This window comes from Hydra vulgaris, chromosome 05, assembly GCF_038396675.1.
Source record: "Hydra vulgaris chromosome 05, alternate assembly HydraT2T_AEP".
Taxonomy (NCBI): Eukaryota; Metazoa; Cnidaria; class Hydrozoa; order Anthoathecata; family Hydridae; genus Hydra; species Hydra vulgaris.
In genome coordinates this window covers 28,079,026-28,099,148 of record NC_088924.1, presented here as the reverse complement: position 1 = coordinate 28,099,148, position 20,123 = coordinate 28,079,026, and the positions used below count along the sequence as shown (strand labels likewise).

Genomic DNA, 20,123 nt, shown 5'->3' with positions numbered 1-20,123 from the left:
AGGATTTCAAATGAGGCCTCAACAATGCACACTAAAAGTACAAACACCATCCGTGTGCAACATCTACACTGTTAGTACACTAATATTTTACAGCTGTTGATGGAATCAGCCTCTCTGAGAGCTACTATGGAGTTTGGGAAACCTGACTACCAGTTACCTGACTACCTGGCTACTTATAAATGATAAAGAATTTATTAAAACAATTGATAGCAAAGAGAAAATGGCTTGGTTGATATTTGTGGTTGTTGTAGAAAATGTTTTTTGAAAGTAAAAAAAGCAGAAAAATATGCAGATAATTAGTTGATAAAATGTTGAAAACTTTTTTTTGTGATGTTGAAACAAATACATGATGGTAGACTAGTGTTGGAACATTAAGCGAGATAACATTAAGCACAGCTTTTAAATAATTATTTTTAATGAGTTTATTTTTCAACTTTTAAAATCCATGGGTATATGCTGCATTCTAAATGTTTGAAAGAGCACTTTAGTTTTCTTTCATGGTTAATACTATAGTTTTCTTTGTATTCAATGAAAAAAAAAAAAGTTCTTACTGAATTGTCCAATTAATTAGTTTAAGTTTATGTGGTTTTTAAAAAAAATAAAAACATTTTCAGGTTGGTTACTATTTGTAGATCTGGAATTTTTTTACATAAGTTTGGAGGAAAAAGCCTTATAATGTACCAATTCAATCCCTATATGATAAGTGGTCTTTTATGAGTACGAAATACTTGTAAAAAATTTGATTAGAACTATTACAGACCTTGTTTTAAATAAAAAAAGGCTTAGCTCATTAGCTCCTTGTGATTTTGACGTCTTAAAGTTATCTTTATTAATTTTTTTATTTAAGAACATCAACTTTTTTAACTACCGCTATAAAATAAATTACCACAAAACAAGTTTATTTTACTAATTAAGAAAAACAAATCTAGAAGTGTTGCTTTCTAAATGTACATATTGTGGAATTTCTATTTTGTTCAAAATTTTTTTTTTCCTTTTAATATTTAATAGTTTAATTTAATATTACATTTGTTTATTATCATAAATTAATTGCTTTCTTTTCTTGACATGTATAAATGCATAAAAATATCTTAATATTTTTTTTTAAATGCAACTTTTCAAATAATGATTTTTACTTTTTTAAAATAATTAACAAACAAAAAATATTACTTGTTGCAAAGAAAAAAATCTCAGTTTTCTCATTATTTTACCAGTTTTTCGTGACAAAGATTGAAGTTTCCAAGTACCATTTATTAAAAAATATATACCCTTGTGCTTTCTCTTGCTATATGGCAAAAAAATTATACGTACGTTTTATGACGCAGTGTTATAACTTATATAACATGTTTACAAGGAATTTATTTTCTTATAAAAAATAGAAAAGGAGGAAGAAAGATTGAGAAAGTAAGTCTAGTTTTTTTTATTTATATAACTTTTTTATTCAAAATTCTTTCTAAATCATAAGGAGATTTCTGTTTTCACTTTTTTGATATCGCACAATGTGTTAATAATATAAAGGTAATTTTTATTTTTATGTATTATTTTTCTAAACTACTATTTTTCGCAAAATAAAAGACATAAGAAGACATTGTTAGAGCTGTTATACATTATAAGACATTGGAAGAGTTATATTGCTTCAAGTCAAACAAAAAAATTAATAGAGTTATATCCATAAAAAATGTTTTTTTATTTCCATAAAAAAATATTTTTTAATTTTTTTGATAAAATCAATTATTATAACAAAAGAAACAAACAAACAAACAAAAAAACTAATATAATATAAAATAAAATTTAACGTGAACTAACTTTAATTAATAATTTTTTGCTTTGTTTTTTAATTTTCTAAAAAAGTTGTTTTTATAACATTAATTACTTCTTTTATCTTACCGCTTAATTGATATCTTTAGACTTGTTTAAATATTAAAAACTAATAAAAAATGGCTTACATGAAATGGCTTACCGCTTATGTTAAATGGCGTACATAAATGGCATGTCAGTTTATGCTTTAAAATGAGGCCTATATTATTAAACCTTTTTAGGGTTCTTAACCTTTTTACCTTTTTTAAAACCATTATAAGATGAAATGTTTTTAAGTATAAATGATGATTTCAAAGATGTTTTCAGTATAAATGATGAACTCCATGGAGCTGTGGCTGTTCAACCAGTGCAGATTTGTTAATAAGAAATAATTGTATGTCATTTGTGAAGATATAGGAGGGATTTGTCTTAGTAACTATATTTGATTTTTGTTTGAACAAGTTTTTTTTTACTATATTTGACCTTTATAAAATAGATGGTGCAAGTTGGTAATATGTAATTATCTTTGATGTCATTATGAGGATATGTTATAGCTAATATTATTAAAAGCTATATTAGAATTAATTATTGTAAAGTATATTTACATATAATAAATTTTAAAGCGCTTAAGCATAAGAAAAATATGATAATATGAAATTTATTAATCATATTTCAATAGTGTTGCATGTTATTTCATATTTTCATTGTGTTGAGTATTATTTCATATTTTAATAGTGTTGAGTGTTATGACTTGCAGTTAGAACGATGGTACAGTGCTGCTGATATGAACTCTCGTCGGTGTCGTGCAGGTGTTGCTGTTTTAAATGGTGTTATTTATGCTGCTGGTGGTTTTAATGGGGCACTACGTGTTCGCTCAGTAGATTCTTATAATCCTCAAAAAGATGAATGGTGTTCGGTTGCTTCAATGGAGGCACGTAGAAGTACTCTTGGAGTTGCAGTTTTGAATGGACTTTTATATGCAGTGGGAGGATTTGATGGCACAACAGGCCTATGCAGTTGTGAGGTAATTGACAAAACGTAAAATTTTTTAAATAGTAAAGTAATAAACTGTGAACCACAGTGACTGCCAGGAACTCTTACTTACAATTTTTTTGTTGTTGTTAAAATATGATATAGTAGTTAAATAAAGTAGGAATGATGTAATAAAGTATTAAAACCTTCCGTAGAAAAGGATAAAATTAAAAATTCACATATTTAGATAATAGAGGGAGTGGCGGTAAGTGGTTAACTTTATTGAAATATATACATTTTCTAATAAGTTACATTGTAGATATAAAAATATCAGTTAATGTATCAATGCATTCGAAAAACAGATTTATGCATTTTACATAATATCCAGGCTAAACTTAATAATGTAATATTTTAACAATATGTATATATATATTTATAAATAATAATAATTAACTATCAGGTTTTTTCATGCTAATAAGTATTTTATAATCAAATTTATAAATTTGGACATAATTGTGTGGGAAAGGTCAACAATATATATAATATAACTGGAATAATAACTATTTAAAAGCACTATTTATAAACATTAATTATTTATTAAATGCTGAAAACACAACACTTTAATTACTTAAGATTATCTGTGTGGTTTTGTTGACTTTTATACCTAATCTATGTCTTTTTATACTCATGATGAACAGACCTGCTTGTTTTGTGTAAATTCCAAGTCCATTATCAATAATAATACTTCTTAAAAAGGATACAATATGGTTAACCACACTATAAACTTTTCATGGTTAAGGAAATATTTTCAATGTTATTATTAAACGTATTCCATTAAAGTAGCATTAAAGATGTGTTGAATTCCATAACAGCAGATTCAATATTGCCATTTTATTTTTTTCTAAAGGTAGCCATGGCTTGCTTGCTTGAAACTTTCTTAAAAATTTAATTATTGGAAATAAATCAAGTTTTCCTTGGTCAGCAATATCATGAGCAAGCACATCTAATTTTGTCAGTTGGGATTTTTGCCATCAGATCTAATGCCATGGTAACCTCAAAAAAGTATATAATTTGAGTTTAACCATTGTTCAAAGCCAGATCACAGTTTTAAAAACAGTTTTCCAAATGTTTTAACTGTTCCAATCAATGTATGGAACTCAGGTACTGGAACTAAATTTTCTATAATAGTTTTTGGATCCTCTTCAAGATATAAAACTCCTGTATTGGTTACGTTTTTATAATCAGCTATAATTGATTTTGGTTTTCTAGTTTCTGCATATTCACTTTAATGATATTCAAGTTTTACCATGTGTTTTTTTTCTCCATCATCCACAAGACTCTCTTTCACACCACAAACAACTATATTTCCATCATGACTTGTAATACCAAATATCAAGTCGAAACATTTCAAATCAAATGCAACAGAATGCCTAATTTTTTGAAGGTTAAGAGGATTGACTGATTTTCTAAGATTTCCCTTGTATTCAGATATTCTTTTTACAATAGCAACAATAAAACGGCCTAAAATAAAATAGTATGGTTAAGGTGAGGTTGTTTGCAAGTTTTATCATGCAGATTAAAAAAATTGATAGTGACCTTTAAAAAACCTTGACCAGAATCCACAGCAACTACTGCAATTCTAGAAAGAGGGTCAATATTTCTTTCATTGGTTATAGCATGATTAAATTCATTATTATCCTTGCACTTGCTGATCCCTATTCATACACTGCACTAAATTTTGAACATCCCCACTAAAGTGAATAATGTCTGAATTAACAATTCCACAACATTTTAAGCACATCCTTCCATTTTTCTCATGATTGAACTCAGAAGTAACATTATTAATACCTTTTAATATTTCTAAATATCTGAAGTTCTTCTGATTACTTGGTGGGGTGGATCTAAAGAAATAATATTTTTTGAAATGTGAAACAATTTACTTTTTTATGTGTTAGAGGTAAACTTTAATGGCCTTAGAAATTATAAAAAAACAAATATGACTACTCAAATCTATCATTCTAATTATGTAATGCATTCTAAATATGTAAAACATTCTGATTGTGTAAAACATTCTAATTTCGTAAAATAATCTAATTGTGTAAAACATTCTAATTTTTTTAAAATTTTTATTCTGATTCACTCCCAACAAGGTTGCACGCAACCATAATTAAGTTGGGAGTTACTAGAAAAAAAAAAGAGTAGAGTTATAGTGCAAGGAAACGGTTGACATAAGACTGGAAAAGTTGAAGGTTGTATGAGTCAGGAAAACATGAGTGCAGGGAAAAAGACTAGACAAATGTTTTTTTAGAGCATGCAGGGACAGATACAGTAAACAAATGAGACTTTGCTGAATAACGAGTCAAGCAAGATCGAGTTTTAGTTGATGGAACTAGAGGTGATAGCTTTTTTGAGCAGTAAATTATGTTTACAATGCGTTTTTGGACCTTGTCTAAAAGGGAAAGAGCATTATTAGTAGAACCAGCCCAAATATGACGATAGTATTCCATACAGTGGCGAATACAAAATTTGTAGATGTAGAGAATGAAATCGCGAGTAAGAAAATGGTGAGCATAATAAAGAGAAGCAACCTCAGCGGATGCTAATTTATAATCAATTGTATATATTGTTTCCATGAAAGGTCAGTAGTAATTGATAGTCCAAGAGACATAAAGAAGAGGACTCAGTGAAAGGGTTGCCATTCATTAAGATAGGAATGTTGACAGTATTGTGATAGTTGTTTGCAGTAAACAACTGAGTTTTGTTGGAGTTAAAATTTACAAGCCACTGTGAGTCCTAACCTGTTACAGAAGTGAGATTGACTGTCTGTCCTAAGCAATCGAAAAGAGAAGACTTTTTGTCTAGACAGGAGTATAAAGTTGAGTTGTCAGCAAAAGAAACAACTTTAAATGTAAGGTTGTCGGGATGATCAATAATGTAGATAAGAGACAAAACAGGACCAAGAATTGAACCTTGAGGTACCTCAGAAGATACTGGAAATGAAGAAGAGTGTTGGCCTTTGAGGATGACTTTGAAAAAGCAGGTAGAAAGAAACAATTTAATAATCTCAAAGATTTTGCCAGATAGTTAGAGGAATCAGAATGTTCTCCAGTGTTTTTGAAAATTAAAACAACAGATGCCATTTTCCAGCAGGCAGGAAAACAAGACTCAAGTACTTATTAAATGGACATAAGAATCAAGAGTCGAATTAGAAAAAAAGTTCTTTGCAAATAGTTCTGCTTTATACTTGGGAGAGGTAATAAAATCAGTTCCATGAATAAAAGATGGAACGTTACTATCCTTGTTAATGATGCTGTTGAAGATTTTCCATAAAGTCTCTAGAGCCTAATTTCTGAGATAAGATACAAGATTTAGTAAACTGAGAATAATGGAGCTTAGAATCAGTTTTTGACATCGATTTCTTGTAATAATAAATAGCTGATTGTTCTCAAGAGAATTGTTTTTTTGAAAAAGATAAAAAAAAATGATTATGATTAAATATAACAGCTGCATAAGAAGGTGAAAACTATGAAGAAGAAGGAGGTTTGACTTGGAACCAACAAGAAAGAATAAAAGTTTCCATTCCTGCCTGAATATGGGAGGTTACATAGGAGGTGCATTTATCAGCAGAGAAAAAGAAGACATCAGCCCAAGGACTGTCACAAACAAAATCATGAAAAGAATCCCAGTCAGTTTTAGGGTAGTAATAAGTATTGTGATGATAGGGTGAGTCCAAAGAAGAAATACAAAATGAAAGGTTTATAGAGATCTTTGCATGGTCAGAACCACCTAAGAGAGAAAAAGGAGAAACTGAACACAAGCTAGGGTCAAAGACAATACATAAGTCAGGGAGTGAATGTAAATTATTTGGGTTGTCAGGAAAACGAATCACAAAGTTAACTACCTGAGTAAGAGATTGAGAAATGCAGAAATGCAGTCTTGAGAAGAAGAAGAACAATAAAGAACAAAGAGAAAGGTGATAGAGTGAAGAGGTGCTAAATGGAAGCACATAAAAGAATGGTCAAAGGGTTCAAACCTGATTTCACAACAAATAGGTGAATTGATGCATATGTATATCCCCAAGCCAAGCATGTGATAACTGGAGTCTTTACAAATCAATGGATTGTACCCATCAACACTGAGATCTGAAGAAGGAATAGCAGAATTTAAAGTCTCACTAAGAGCTTGTAAGTCTGGTGAATTTTGCTAGAGGTAAGATTCAACTGATGAAAGGTTGCTTTGCAAACTGCAAAGCTTTGTAAAAGGTTTATTAAAACAGTTAGGTGGTGCGGATGCTTTTTTATGTTTAATATTTTGGGTTACTTTTGGTGTGATTTAAGTTTAAAGAGAACTTGACTTATTAATAGATAAAGCATGGCCTCTTGAGCAATGAGCTATGGAGTTGTCTCAGTCGTGTGAATTAACCCTAATTAAAGACATAACATAGGGCTCCTTATGTGGCCTTGACAGAAATGCATCAGAGATTTAAACATACATAAAGTAACTTACAGGTGAGTAAACACCACACCAGAGGTTCGAACAGAACACAAATACACATAAAGTAACTTATGGGTGAGTGAGAGGTTCAGACAGTACCGCACCAGAGGTTTAGACAGAATAGAAACATACATATAAAGTAAATTACAGATGAGCTAATACAGTAACTAAGGCACCTCCAACTATGTGAAAGCCACACGCACAAAAAAAAAAAAAAAAAAAAAAAAAAATTAACAAATAAAATTTAAAAAATATATATATACTTCTATAGACATGACTGATATTAAGTAGTGCTAATGACAGGAAGCACACAACAGCCTTTAACAGGATGATCAAGAAGAACATACACCTGACCTGACAATAAAGTATGTAGAACATTAGACAATTATGATAGAACAATAGACATTTATGTAGAATATTCTAATTATGTAAAACATTCTAATTGCGTAAAACATTCTAATTATGTAAAACATTCTAATCATGTAGAAAATTTTAATTGTGTAAAACTATAAAAACAGTAATATATAAAATATAACAAAGTATTAAAATCAACATTGATATCATTTTAGTTCCTAAAACAAACTTTTTTTAAAAAGTTTCTGAAAGATTTAGTTTTTTTTTCTCTCGCAAAGTTGATAAAAAAACATCATATAAAGGTCTCTAAATATTTAGTCATAAATATAGTTTCAAGCTAATAATTTTTCCTTTATCACCATGTTGTTGTAGCGCATTGGTTGATTAATTGAGTCATGAGGCGCGATTGTCATATTGGCATTGGTTGAGAGTTTTAATCCTACTAACAGAATTTTTTTTTTTAATGTTTTATTTGCTTTTGAGACATTAGAAAATATCAAAGTTTCAAATTTTTAAATAATTAAGTTTCAAAGTAGTTAAGTTTGGAACTTTTAAACTTTGTTTTTTTCCAAATTCTTTGTAGTGAAACACTTTTAAATTAAAATAACAACATTTAATTTTATGCTTTTATTTTTTCTGGGTTATTTTTTATTCATTTTATTATTCGTTTAGATTTTTATTTATTTAATTTAGTTTTGTATATTTTTTTTTAGTTTTTATTTCTCTTTCCAGCTTATAGTTTGTTTAACTTAATAATAATTATATATAGTAGTTTTAATGAGTATTTATAAATTAAATAAACATTAAATATTATAAAAGAGTTAAAGCAGTTTTTTTACTACTACTTCTGGTGTAAACTTGTTTCTAAATCTAGATTATAAATTTTTATTTTGATAATACTATTAAGAGGATTCAAGGTTTATGAGTTTCCCAAAATTAAGTAGGTGTCTCTTGAAGCGCACTGGAACTTATTCCAGTCTGTATTTTGGAGTCATTTTGACTGTTTATGCACAAATTTATTCATATAAAAATATCATCATGATCATCATCATTGGAATTGTCCTCATCACCATCATTTTCATCATTATCATTGCATTAGCAATGATAATGATAAAAAATTTTTTTTAATATTTCATAAATAGTTTCAAGCATTTTCTTTCCTTAACTGAAACTTGTTCTTACTATATATAAAGCACTCTCCAAGCTTTGTCCTACTTTTTCTTTATTGCTCAACCAATATCTTATTTGACAAACCTTTTTTAATACACTCACTACTTCTAATTTCTGTCTAAGATTATTACTTCTTTTTTTGACTTGTTGGAGACATACCACACATCCGTCTGATCATCATCTTTGATTCTGGCAGATATTGCGCCATATAAATACTAAAGTTTATAAAAATGTGTAAAGCTATTGTATGCCAGCATAAAAATAAATAGTAAACATGTTCGTATTCATATATATCCATATTATGTATGCATAAATAAGCCTCCTATAATACTCCTGGGTCCAAGCAGGTATGGAAGCTTTTATTCCTTTTTGTCAGTTTCAAGTCAAGTTTCATTCTACTCCATGGTTTTTACCCTCTTGTTTATTCTTCGACACTGTCATTAACTAAGGTAAGTTTAACATTTCATTTCTAACATATGGGTCTGATTTTATTAACTCTCCAAAGGAAAAGGCAGAACTGTTTGTAAAGAACTTTTCTTCTATTTTGTCCCTCAAATTGATTGCTTGTACTCATCCTGCCATTTCTATTCAACAGGTTAAGCCATTGTTAGACATCCGAATCGCTCCAGCTTCCATTGCTAAAGTTGATTCTCAATTAAACTCTTCTACAACCTCTTGTCCAAACAAAAGTCATGTCTTCTATTGTGCATTAGACGGAGGCAGTATAATAAATGCTATTGCCAGGGATTTTCTTTTTCTTGATATTTTCAGAATTCCAGATATTTCTTTAGAAAATTTTTTCTTTCGGATATCCAAATAGTTTTCCGGAAATACAAGTTAAAAATATTTTTTTGTCATCAAATAATTTAAAAAGTAAAGATATCGTTCATCAATTACTCTATGCTATATTTAGTCAGGTTAAGCCTTATTTGTACGCGTTTACAACTAATTTTTTCCTATTTGTAAGCGTACATTTATTATTAATTATTTTGTCTATTGTCTTTAATTTAATAAAGATTTTTAAATGAAATCAATAAAATAAGTTTAGTTTAATAATTTTTTATATAAGTTAAATTAATTTATAAACTCTATTTAAATAAGTATTAAAATGCTTTTTATTTATATAAAAAATGTCTGCCAAAACCTAAATCCTCAGTCAATATATGTACACTAGGGATATGACAATTTTTAAAGACCCTATCCCCATGTTATTTTTTGTGGAGTTTTAATGCAAAGATCAAGAAAAATCTAATGGCAAGTGTCAACATTAAAAAAATGTCACCTCCCTTATTCAAATTTATAAAAATATATACAATTATACATTGTACAAAATGTTTTTTTTTAATCAGAAATACAAACATACAGGTTTTAGTGTTCATTTGTCAAAAGAAATTTAATGTTAATTTTTTCAATGCTTTTGCACAATGGAAGTAAATCCTGCAGAGCTTTAATTGCACGTTCAGCACAAATGTTTGACCTTTGAGTTGGGATTGGAGTCAGCTCAACCGACCAAAAAGTCCTTAAAGTCTTTATTGCCTTTGAGTGATCTTTGCAAACGGCTGCCAAATTATTGTAGTTATCCTGATTATAAACCTGACCAGAAAACCAGATGTCACTCTACGTGCCACTAATAAAATCACATGATGACTGACCTTCAGCTGACTGTCAAAATTCTGGAAATAAAATATAAGCTAGCAAAGCATAGATTGCGCGGCTATTCCATCTTGCATTGCTTATATTTGGCAAAGTTCTGAAATTTACTTTAGGGAAGCATCCTGTTTTCTTAAACTGTCTGTAACAAGTGATCAAGTGATGAAGGAAAGCCATATCATCTCTCCAAACAATTTCTTCTTCTTCCTTCAGAGCATCTCCAGAATTGTCAAAAGATGCTTTTAGTTGCTGGTACTCTTCTGTTATTCTGCTAATGAACCAATAATTGAGATTAGGCGAGGTTGTTGCTGCTTCAAAATAATCATTCATCACATGTTTTAGTAATGTATCAAGAACATGATGCTGGCATCCAATATAAAGAGGTTTGTCTAATCCAAGCTTAACAAAATGCTTCTGTAGTAGTGTGACTGCCCCAACAGATTTTCCTGTATTTGCAGAAGTTGTATCAGAAATTATTAACTTAATTGCAGGCCATAGCTTATATTCATCAAGCATAGTTTTTATTCCATTGAATATTGTTTCACCATTTCCATTGATCAGTGCAAGAACTGCTAGTTTAACTTCTCTATTTTCATTTTTTAGAACTACAACCTGGTACTCTGTATTCTTTATTTGCTTCCCATCAAAGTGCAAGCTCCAGTTTTCGTTTCTTAGAGTTTCAATAAAACGTTCTTTTAATTTTTCTCCTGCTTTCATTGTAGCTTTGTAAACACCACTTTGACTTGGAGTTGGAATAGAAATTCCATCTTTTGCAAGAGTTTTGCAGACTGTGTGTGCCTTTCTTGAACACAGTTTTGCTTTTGTCACCAAATTTATTGCATAATCAGTTTTTTGTCTTTTACATGTTGTTGGAGCCTCTGAATCTTGAGAACCACTGTCAGAATCTTGTTTTTCTTCTTCAGTGCTAAAATGTTCTTCATCTTCACTGCTTAAATCATCCTTAGTATCTTGACTGACTTTTTGCTTAATCAACTTTAGTTTTCTAGGATGAACTCCTTGTGTATCTTCAATTGTGGTGCAGTAGCCAGCTCTACCATTTGTTGACATCTGAAGATTATAGAAGGCTTTATCTTCCTGGCACAACCATTCTCCATTTTTATCAGTTACGTTGAACAAGTTGGTAAAGTCTTGCGTTCCTGGTTTTCTTCTGTCTTTTTCATACTTGTTTAGTACATTCTCAATTTTTCTTTCCACTGTAGATTTGTATTTTTGAATTGGAAGATTCAGTTTTTTCCATAAGATTTTTACTTCTTTGACCACTATCACAACTCTCTCCTGTCTACTTTTCACATTTGCAGCCAAACACTTAATGTCCAGGATATGCTGTTCTGTTGGCATTTTGTTCATTTGATCAAAACTGTCAACAATCTTTGCATATTTTCTTGAATTCTTGGCTGTTTCAAACCTCACCAAATTTGATTCCCATAGTTTCTTATTCAAATCTGAAGGAAGACTATTTTTAGACATCTTGACTATAGTCTTGTCGAATTATAATTTGAGTGTAAATTTAATTATCTACAAATAAACAAATCTTATGAGTTTAGGTTATCAAAAGAAGTTTATAAAATATCAAAAGTCAGGTGATGATAACAAATATAATATATAATATGAAATATTATGTAATAAGAATGCATACATTTAGCAAAATCACACCAGCAATAAACTGAAGCTGTGATACCTTAAACTGTACTGTATCTAGCAATAGATACACTATGAGTCATAAAAAAACATGCCACTGAACTTATTGCAATAACTTTGCTCATTGTGAACCGATTTTAAAAATGGTGTCTTCTTCAAGTAGAGAACAAGAACAATACTTGACTAATATAAAATATTACTTTTTAAATTCTTTTTTATTGTCTCAACCTAGAATTTGTAAACTAATTTTAACTTCTATATAAGATATCAGACAATTTTTCTGTTGTTGAAGTTTGGAGTGTTCGTGTACAGTCAGTTTTTAGAATTGGGTCGCCATCAGACGAATGTTTTTCTGCAATTCAATTCTTAACAAAACTTGAAATTTTGTTAGGCATCAGACCAAATTTGACAAAGTTATGGTAGAAAATTCAGTAGCATGTTTTTTTATGACTCATAGTGTAGATGGGAGAAAACAGTTTTCAGCTTAGGGGGGTGAACTTTTTTAAGATTTAACACTTTCAAATGGTATTTCCAGTTTTAAAATGTAATTTCTCCACTCATAGTGGCATGGGAAACCAAAAATTGCCAAAAAAAATTTTTAGTCATACCTCTAATGTACACTCCACTGTGACTACGGCTTTAACAGTCGGTTTATGTATGTGCACATATTCGATGAAATTAAAAATGATAAACAACAGTATAAGTTAAAAAACAAAAAACTTTTTAGAATTAAAACTTTAAAAAAAAAAATTAGAATTAAAATTAAAATAAGTTCTCTATGGGTGGATTTGAACTCACAACCTTGCCAGCCGCGTCTCAAAACTTTATCGTTGTAACATCCACAGTGTTACGCCGTTATTTTACTAATTTGAAAAATAAAAATATTTAAACATTTTTCGCGTGCAAATAATGTTAGTATTTCGTGCATAATGTTAATATTATGTGCACATTATATAATATAACAATGAATTTCTTTTCAAAAACATGAGGTTTTCTTAGTTGCACAAAATGCATTTGTATTTTTGGATTTTTTCGGATATTTCTTAAAAACATTTTCCGGATTTTTACTAGATATTTTTTGGAAAAAATTTTCAGAATTTTTAAAGTATGAATAAAAATACAGTATTGTTCTCGAATATCTAAAGTTTTTAATAGAGTTTGGCATGCTGGTCTTTTCCGTTAACTTGCTACGCATGGTGTATCTGGGAAAGTTTTGAGATTATCAAATCATTTCTTTCTAACAGCAGTATTAAAGTCATCTTTGAAGGCTCACACTCTTCTTCGTTTCCAGTAACTTCTGGTATACCGTAAGGTTCTATTCTTTGTCCTATATTATATCTTTTATATAATCTTTCTCAAAGTATTATAAAGTGGCTCTATTTGTTGGCTACTCAATTTATCTTATCTTGGCAAATGGTCTTTTTTTCGATCACTTAAAACAGGCAGTCAGTTACAATCTGTTACAGAATTGAGATTAGATTCAAGATCGTTTAAAACAGATCTTGAATCTAATCTCACTTCTGTAACAAATTGGGGCTTGCAGTGGCTTGTAAATTTTAACTCCAACAAAACTCAGTTATTTGCTGCAAACAACTTTTGAAATATTGTTGACATTTCTATATTGATGAATGGCAAACTTCTCACTGAGTCCTCTGCTTTATGTCTTCTTGAATTATCGTTCACTACTGACCTCTTGCGGAAACCATATTTGCAATCTATTGTTAAACTAGCATCTGAAAACCTTCTCTTTATCGTGCTCGCCATTTTCTTACTCTTAGTTCTATTGTCTACTTTTCCAACTTTTTATTGTCTCTTTAAAGAATATTGTTGTCATAATTGGACTAGTTCTGCTCTTTTTCTTCTAGACTAGATTCAAAAGCAAATGTAGTTAAACCTGCTCAACTTGCCAAGCTTCAGCCACCGTCCCATTGTCGTAAGGTTAAATCTCTTTCTCTTTCCTAAAAATACTATTATGACTCCTGCTCAAACAAGTTATAATCTCTAGTTCCATCAACAAAAACTCATTCTCACTTGAAAAACCTTTATTTATCTAGTATTTCTCCTTGTACAACAATGCTTTGAAACTCTCAGCTATCTTCGTGTTTTTCGGACTCATACATATCTTTTTAACAAAAAAGAAAAAAACGGCTTTTTTGTTTTATGATAACTCCCAACTTTATAATGGTTGCTTGCAGCCTTTTTGGAGGCGAATTAGTTTTAAAAAAAATGCCAGTATTTAATAAATAGTTAATATATGCGTAAATTTATAACATATAAAGTATTATAAATTATTTTCTAGCAAACACATCAACACGAATGTCAAGTCATTTTTTTTCATTTTTTTAAATTAACTTTTTTATAGTCTTTTTTTTAATAATCTAATTAATTTGTTTTTAATTCATTCAACAAAAATTGAAAAAATTACAAAAACATACCAAAGATTGAAAAAAAGAAATGGTTTTTAATATATAACACCCATAAAAAATGATAAAAATGAAAACTTGACAGCCTGTTATTGCGAAATGATAGGAAAAAAGTTATGAAAAGAAAAAGCGCAAAGACCCTATAAGAAAGAGACTAGTTGTAAAAAAACTGTAATATTGTAAAAGATCTGTTAAAAACCTTAAAAACTTCAACACTTTTTTATTTCTAGATTTGTAAAAATAAAATAAGTTAAGAAAATAAAATGATATCTTTACTAATTTTATTTCCATGTTAGGTTTATGATCCAATAACAAATGAGTGGCGTTTACTAGCTAACATGGGGGTTCGTCGTAGTTCTGTAGGTGTTGGTGTTTTAAATGGTTACATTTATGCAGTTGGGGGTTATGATGGAGCTTCACGTCAGTGTCTTTCCTCTGTTGAAAAATATGACCCTGTGAAAAATGAATGGCAATTTGTAGCTGATATGACTGTTCGAAGAAGCGGTCCTGGAGTATGTGTTTTAGGTAAAGTGTATATATAAAAACTTTTATATTGAAATGAACTTTATTTATATTAAAATGATTAATATAAAGAATACCATATTAGTATAAAAATCATTTAATAGAGTTTAAATTGTTCCATTTTTATTTTCATACAGGATCATATAAGATTGAAAATAGAATAACTTAATAACACTCAGACAAAGTGATGAATAACAGGGTGATAAATGCAACATAGAGTTGTTGACTGTAACACAGAATGATGAATGCAACATAGAGTGATGAATGCAACATAGAGTTGATGAATGCAATATAGAGTGATTAATGCAACATTTATTTTAATAAAAGTTATTATTAAAAAAGTTCATCCAATATGCTTTTGAATAGGAAAACACTGACTGTGTTTGCTGTTACATGAATTTTTTTACTCATTTGCCACTCAATTGGTGAAATAACTATGACGTTTTATATTTCCTGTTGATTGTCTTCTTAGTTAAACATTGTGGCCTCTAGTTTTGCGGTCATTATCTAGGTTTTTGGTTAAGATTTATATCATAATCTTTAAAATATTCGAACATTTATATCAGATCACCTCCTTTTTTTTTTTTTTTAATTCTCCAGGAAAGGTAAAATCAACTTTTTAAATTTCTATTCCTAAATATAGTTTGATGCATAGACACTATAGATTTTAAGATATATGATGTTTTTAATTGTTAAAAAATAATAATACAGAGAAACTATGAAAAATATACTTACCTCCTCTCCCGGTCGTATCTTTAGGCGTTTCAATGTCAATTCAGGCGTAAAACTTTATCTCCTATAGTTACTTATAGTTACTTATAGTTACTATAGTTACTTATAGTTACTATAGATACTTTCTCTGAAAAATTTATTTATTTTATTTTAATATTATACCAATTCAGTGATTGAGCTAAAAACAAAAAAAATTATTTAGATCTTATATTTTCCTAATTTTTAGTGGACTTTTTGAAAGAAAATTTTTTTTTTTGTTGAAAAGTAAAATACCATTTATTATGTATGTTTAAAAAAATAACATAGTACTCTTGTTATCGGTTGTTTTACTCGACCACCTGACTATTTATACACCTCAATATACTTTTAGATTAAAATTATCCAAATGTTATAGATGTTTTTTTTAAAAATAGTTTATAATTATTTTTGTTAATTAGGCGGGTTTTTGTATGCTGTTGGCGGGCATGATGGTCCTCACGTTCGCAAGTCAGTTGAGTATTATAATCCAGATGCCCAAAAATGGGTAACTGTATCTGACATGTCATTGGCAAGACGTAACGCTGGTGTTGCTGCAGTGGACGGTTTTTTGTATGTTGTTGGGGGCGATGATGGTACGATAAATCTGTCTTCAATAGAAATGTATTGCTTTGAAACTGACCAGTGGTCACTTCTCCCTTCCCAGATGAGCGTGGGCAGAAGTTACGCCGGTGTTGTTGTTATTGATAAATCTCTTCACTTTATGTGATTATATGTTGGTAGTCACCTGATTTTCTATACCTAATTGGATCAAGAAAGAAAAGCGTTTGATTACGATTTATATTATCATATTATGATGGTGTAATAGCAAATATGCGTAAGTCGCTGAAAAACGGTTTTGAGAAAACTTTCTATGATCAGTCATTTCAAATGCTTTTTGAGATTTATGTCTGATCAAAGTAGATTTAGTCAAAGCATTTATTTTTGACTGAAGTACTTTTGTACTAGGCCCTTTAAATTTATTTTTGAAGATATTAAAAGTATTTTTTGAAAGTAAAGGTTGATGCCGAAGAAAAAAATGTTAAGTAGATGTTTTGAACATATAACACGCGATATCAATAAAAAAACATTTTGGAAACAGAAACATATGCTTATAAAAAAGGACTCATTTAGCTTGCATGAACCTTGCATGACCGGACCAAAAGCTATATATATGTATGTTTTAATGATAATATAAGCGATGTAAAACTATATAGCTTTATGCAAGCTGTTAAAAAAATAATTATTTTTACTACTGTATTTTTTTTTACTGCTATTTTTAATTTTTTTTTAATTAATGCTTTAATGTAAGATGTTAACAAATAATTTTTTTTGTTATTGTATTTTTTATCAATATTTTTTCATTTTGTTATTTTCTCGGTAAAATTGTAATCTTTTTTAAGATTTTATTAAAATTTTTGTTTTACATGAATTTTTTTACTCATTCGCCACTCAATTGGTGAAACAACTATGACGTTTTATATTACCTGTTGATTGTCTTCTTAGTCTTTTTAGAACCGTTTAGTTATTTTGTTTGTTTTTCATTTAAAACGTGTTGATATGTAGTGAAAAATACACCTGAAGTAATTTCATAAAATTAGAGTTTACTTTTAAAACTCATTAACACAAGAATTATTACGTATAAGCATGGAAGTAATATTTGTGAGACACAATAGAGTAGGTTTTAGGTCAAAAGTTAAACAAAAATGTATTTTATGGCTTTTTTTATCAATTAGATATACAATAAAAAGAAGAAAATGTCCTTGAAGCCCACTCCAACAACAGTTACGGCAACAGCAACTTTCGAGTCTGAGGCAAAATATCAAGAGTCTGAAGATTCAGAAGAACAGTCCACAAATACCACCAAGAACTACAGCAAAACTAGAACCAAATTAATAACATCTTTAAAGTTATCAACCAGCAAAGTAGCAATCATTTGTCGACAGTTATTTCATAATGGAATCGACATTCATACACCTTCACAGTCTGGTAAATTCAGATCAACAATTAAAGAAGCTGTTAAACTTAAAGAAGAAATGAAGAAAAAACTACATTTAAAAAGCTGGAATTTTTTTAAATTCTTTTTTTATTTTTGCCCAAACGCACTTTTATATTATAAATACAAAATAGTTAAATTAAACAAAGTACCGAACTAAAATACGATATAATACCAAAATACCAAGCTAAAATAAAATCACTAACAGTTAAAACATTAAATATGTAAAAAGTAAAAATGTGCAAAGTAAAAACACAAACGAGTATATGCAAGTACACAAGGATTATAACTTTTTTTTTTTTAATTTTAACACGGCTCTAGCACTACATGATGAACAATAATGCCGATATGAGATATATAGTACATTTTTGCTGTTCCTTTACAAAAATCTCACCCAGCACACAGATTGAAATATTTCGTTGGAAGTGCGGCTCTATAGATACAAGCAAGTTTTAGATCTTTGGAAACTATTCTCAGTGAATATTTGCTCTTCAAGGTATTACCTGTTTTCGCTTTTATTTGTTGCATGTCTGGAATTATTTTCAGTGTGTTTGCTTTCAAATTACCTTTTTTGAAAAATGCCATATATGAAGAGCCAAGAAGAAGTTGGAAAAAGTTCTGGTACCTGGAGAAAATACTTGACAGTATACCAAAAGAGTGTCTCATAAAGAAATTATTACCAACAATGAATTATCCACTTAATGGATAATTCATTGTTGGTAATATTATTATTTGAAAGAAAGTGATACCTTTTCTTAAAACACTTAGTGTGTTTTAAGAAAAGGTATCACTTTCTTTCAAATAATAAAAAATAAAAAAATGTCTGAATTAAAGTGACAGCTGATGAATTCAAGAAATTGTGGAAAAGTTTTCCCCTCATAAGAAATAAATCAATGGTGAGGAAGATTGATCCATTAATTAAAAAATATGGTTTTTTATTTTATTATTTCATTTTTATTACAAAAATAGATTTTTGAAATACTATAAGGAAGGTGCTCAAGTTAAATTTAAAAATGTGTTTGAAATTACAAAAAACGATAGCATCTGGTTGGCAACTGAAAATAAAAGATTTTATGAAATCAGGTTAAATCACAAGGAGAAGTTGACTATGCAACAACAATACAATTAAAAGTACATCCATCAAAAGTTGACAGGAAATATCTCAAGAATTAGTGTTTGTAATTTTCCTTCTTCAAATAAAAATGCAGAATCTAAAATTGCTTCCAATATATCAGAATATCAAGAAACTTCTGATTATGATACTAAACTGAACTAAAAAAATAAACTAAATAAAAATTAAACTGAACTAAAAAACTGCTAAAAAATTAAATGGCGCTAAAAAATAAACTAAATGATTAACTTTTACGGCGAGAAAAGAGGGCGGCCAAATTCACACAGTCAGATTACTTTTATTTTTTCAAATCTACTATTATCAAGTCAATCATTATTGTTATATACTAAAATAAAATGGCTAAAAGTTTTACTCCATCTCAAGTAAAAGAATTATTGGATATGCACGAAAACGCTTTACTTAAAATATTCAATGAACGCTTTCAGAAGCGAGAAAATGACTTTTCAATTATTAAAGATGAGACCAAACAGTTAAAAAAAGAACTAGATCAAACTAATTCTACTATTCAATTCCTAAGCGATAAATATGAAATAATGAAAGAAACATTAAACAACAATAAAAATAAAATATCATCTAAAGACAATTTTAAACAAAAAGCAACAAATCTTGAAAACGAATATCTTAAAGACAAAATGTAATTTTGCCAAAATGGTATATAATAAATTAATCACCAAGCCTTTCGAAAAGACTTTGATTATTAAAAAAAAATTAAAATTTGACGTTTTTATGTATATGAGTATATACAGTATCGGACAAAACGAGTGCGGCCAGAGATTGAGGCGGCCAATCCATCACCGATAGGTGGTTGTCTTGAAACCACTGCTTGACTACTTTTGCAGTGTGTTTCGGATCGTTGTCTTGCTGAAAAACCCATTTTATTGGCATATTCCATTTAGCATGAGTTAACATAACATCTTTCAGGATATTTTTATACATGCAACGGTCCATTATTCCATCGTTTCGACGTATTGGACCTAGACCGTTAGCAGAAAAACACCCCCCAGACCATTACATTGCCTCCACCATGCTTCACGGTCTTATGGCAGTAACGTAAATCGAGGCGTTTTCCGGCCGGTCGACGTACACGGCAAATGCAATCGCTCCCAATGATGTTGAACTTCGATTCATCACTGAACAGGACAGTTCGCCATTTCTGCACATTCCAGTCAATATAAGATGTAGCAAACAGGAGTCTTTTCTTCTGGTTTTT

The 20,123-nt window shown here is 29.3% G+C and overlaps 1 protein-coding gene across 2 annotated transcripts in view; it reads left to right on the top strand.

Moving 5' to 3' along the window:
* LOC136071937 (kelch-like protein 2) overlaps positions 1-17,211 on the top strand; it is a 50,726-nt gene extending 33,515 nt beyond the window's left edge. For both annotated transcript variants that reach the window (XM_065797805.1, XM_065797806.1), the window contains 3 exons: positions 2,530-2,818; positions 14,813-15,041; positions 16,208-17,211. In XM_065797805.1, the coding sequence (XP_065653877.1) occupies positions 2,530-2,818; positions 14,813-15,041; positions 16,208-16,515 (826 nt within the window). In that variant the 3' untranslated portion in view covers positions 16,516-17,211. The remainder of the gene's footprint in view (positions 1-2,529; positions 2,819-14,812; positions 15,042-16,207) is intronic.
* Positions 17,212-20,123: the final 2,912 nt, after the last annotated feature.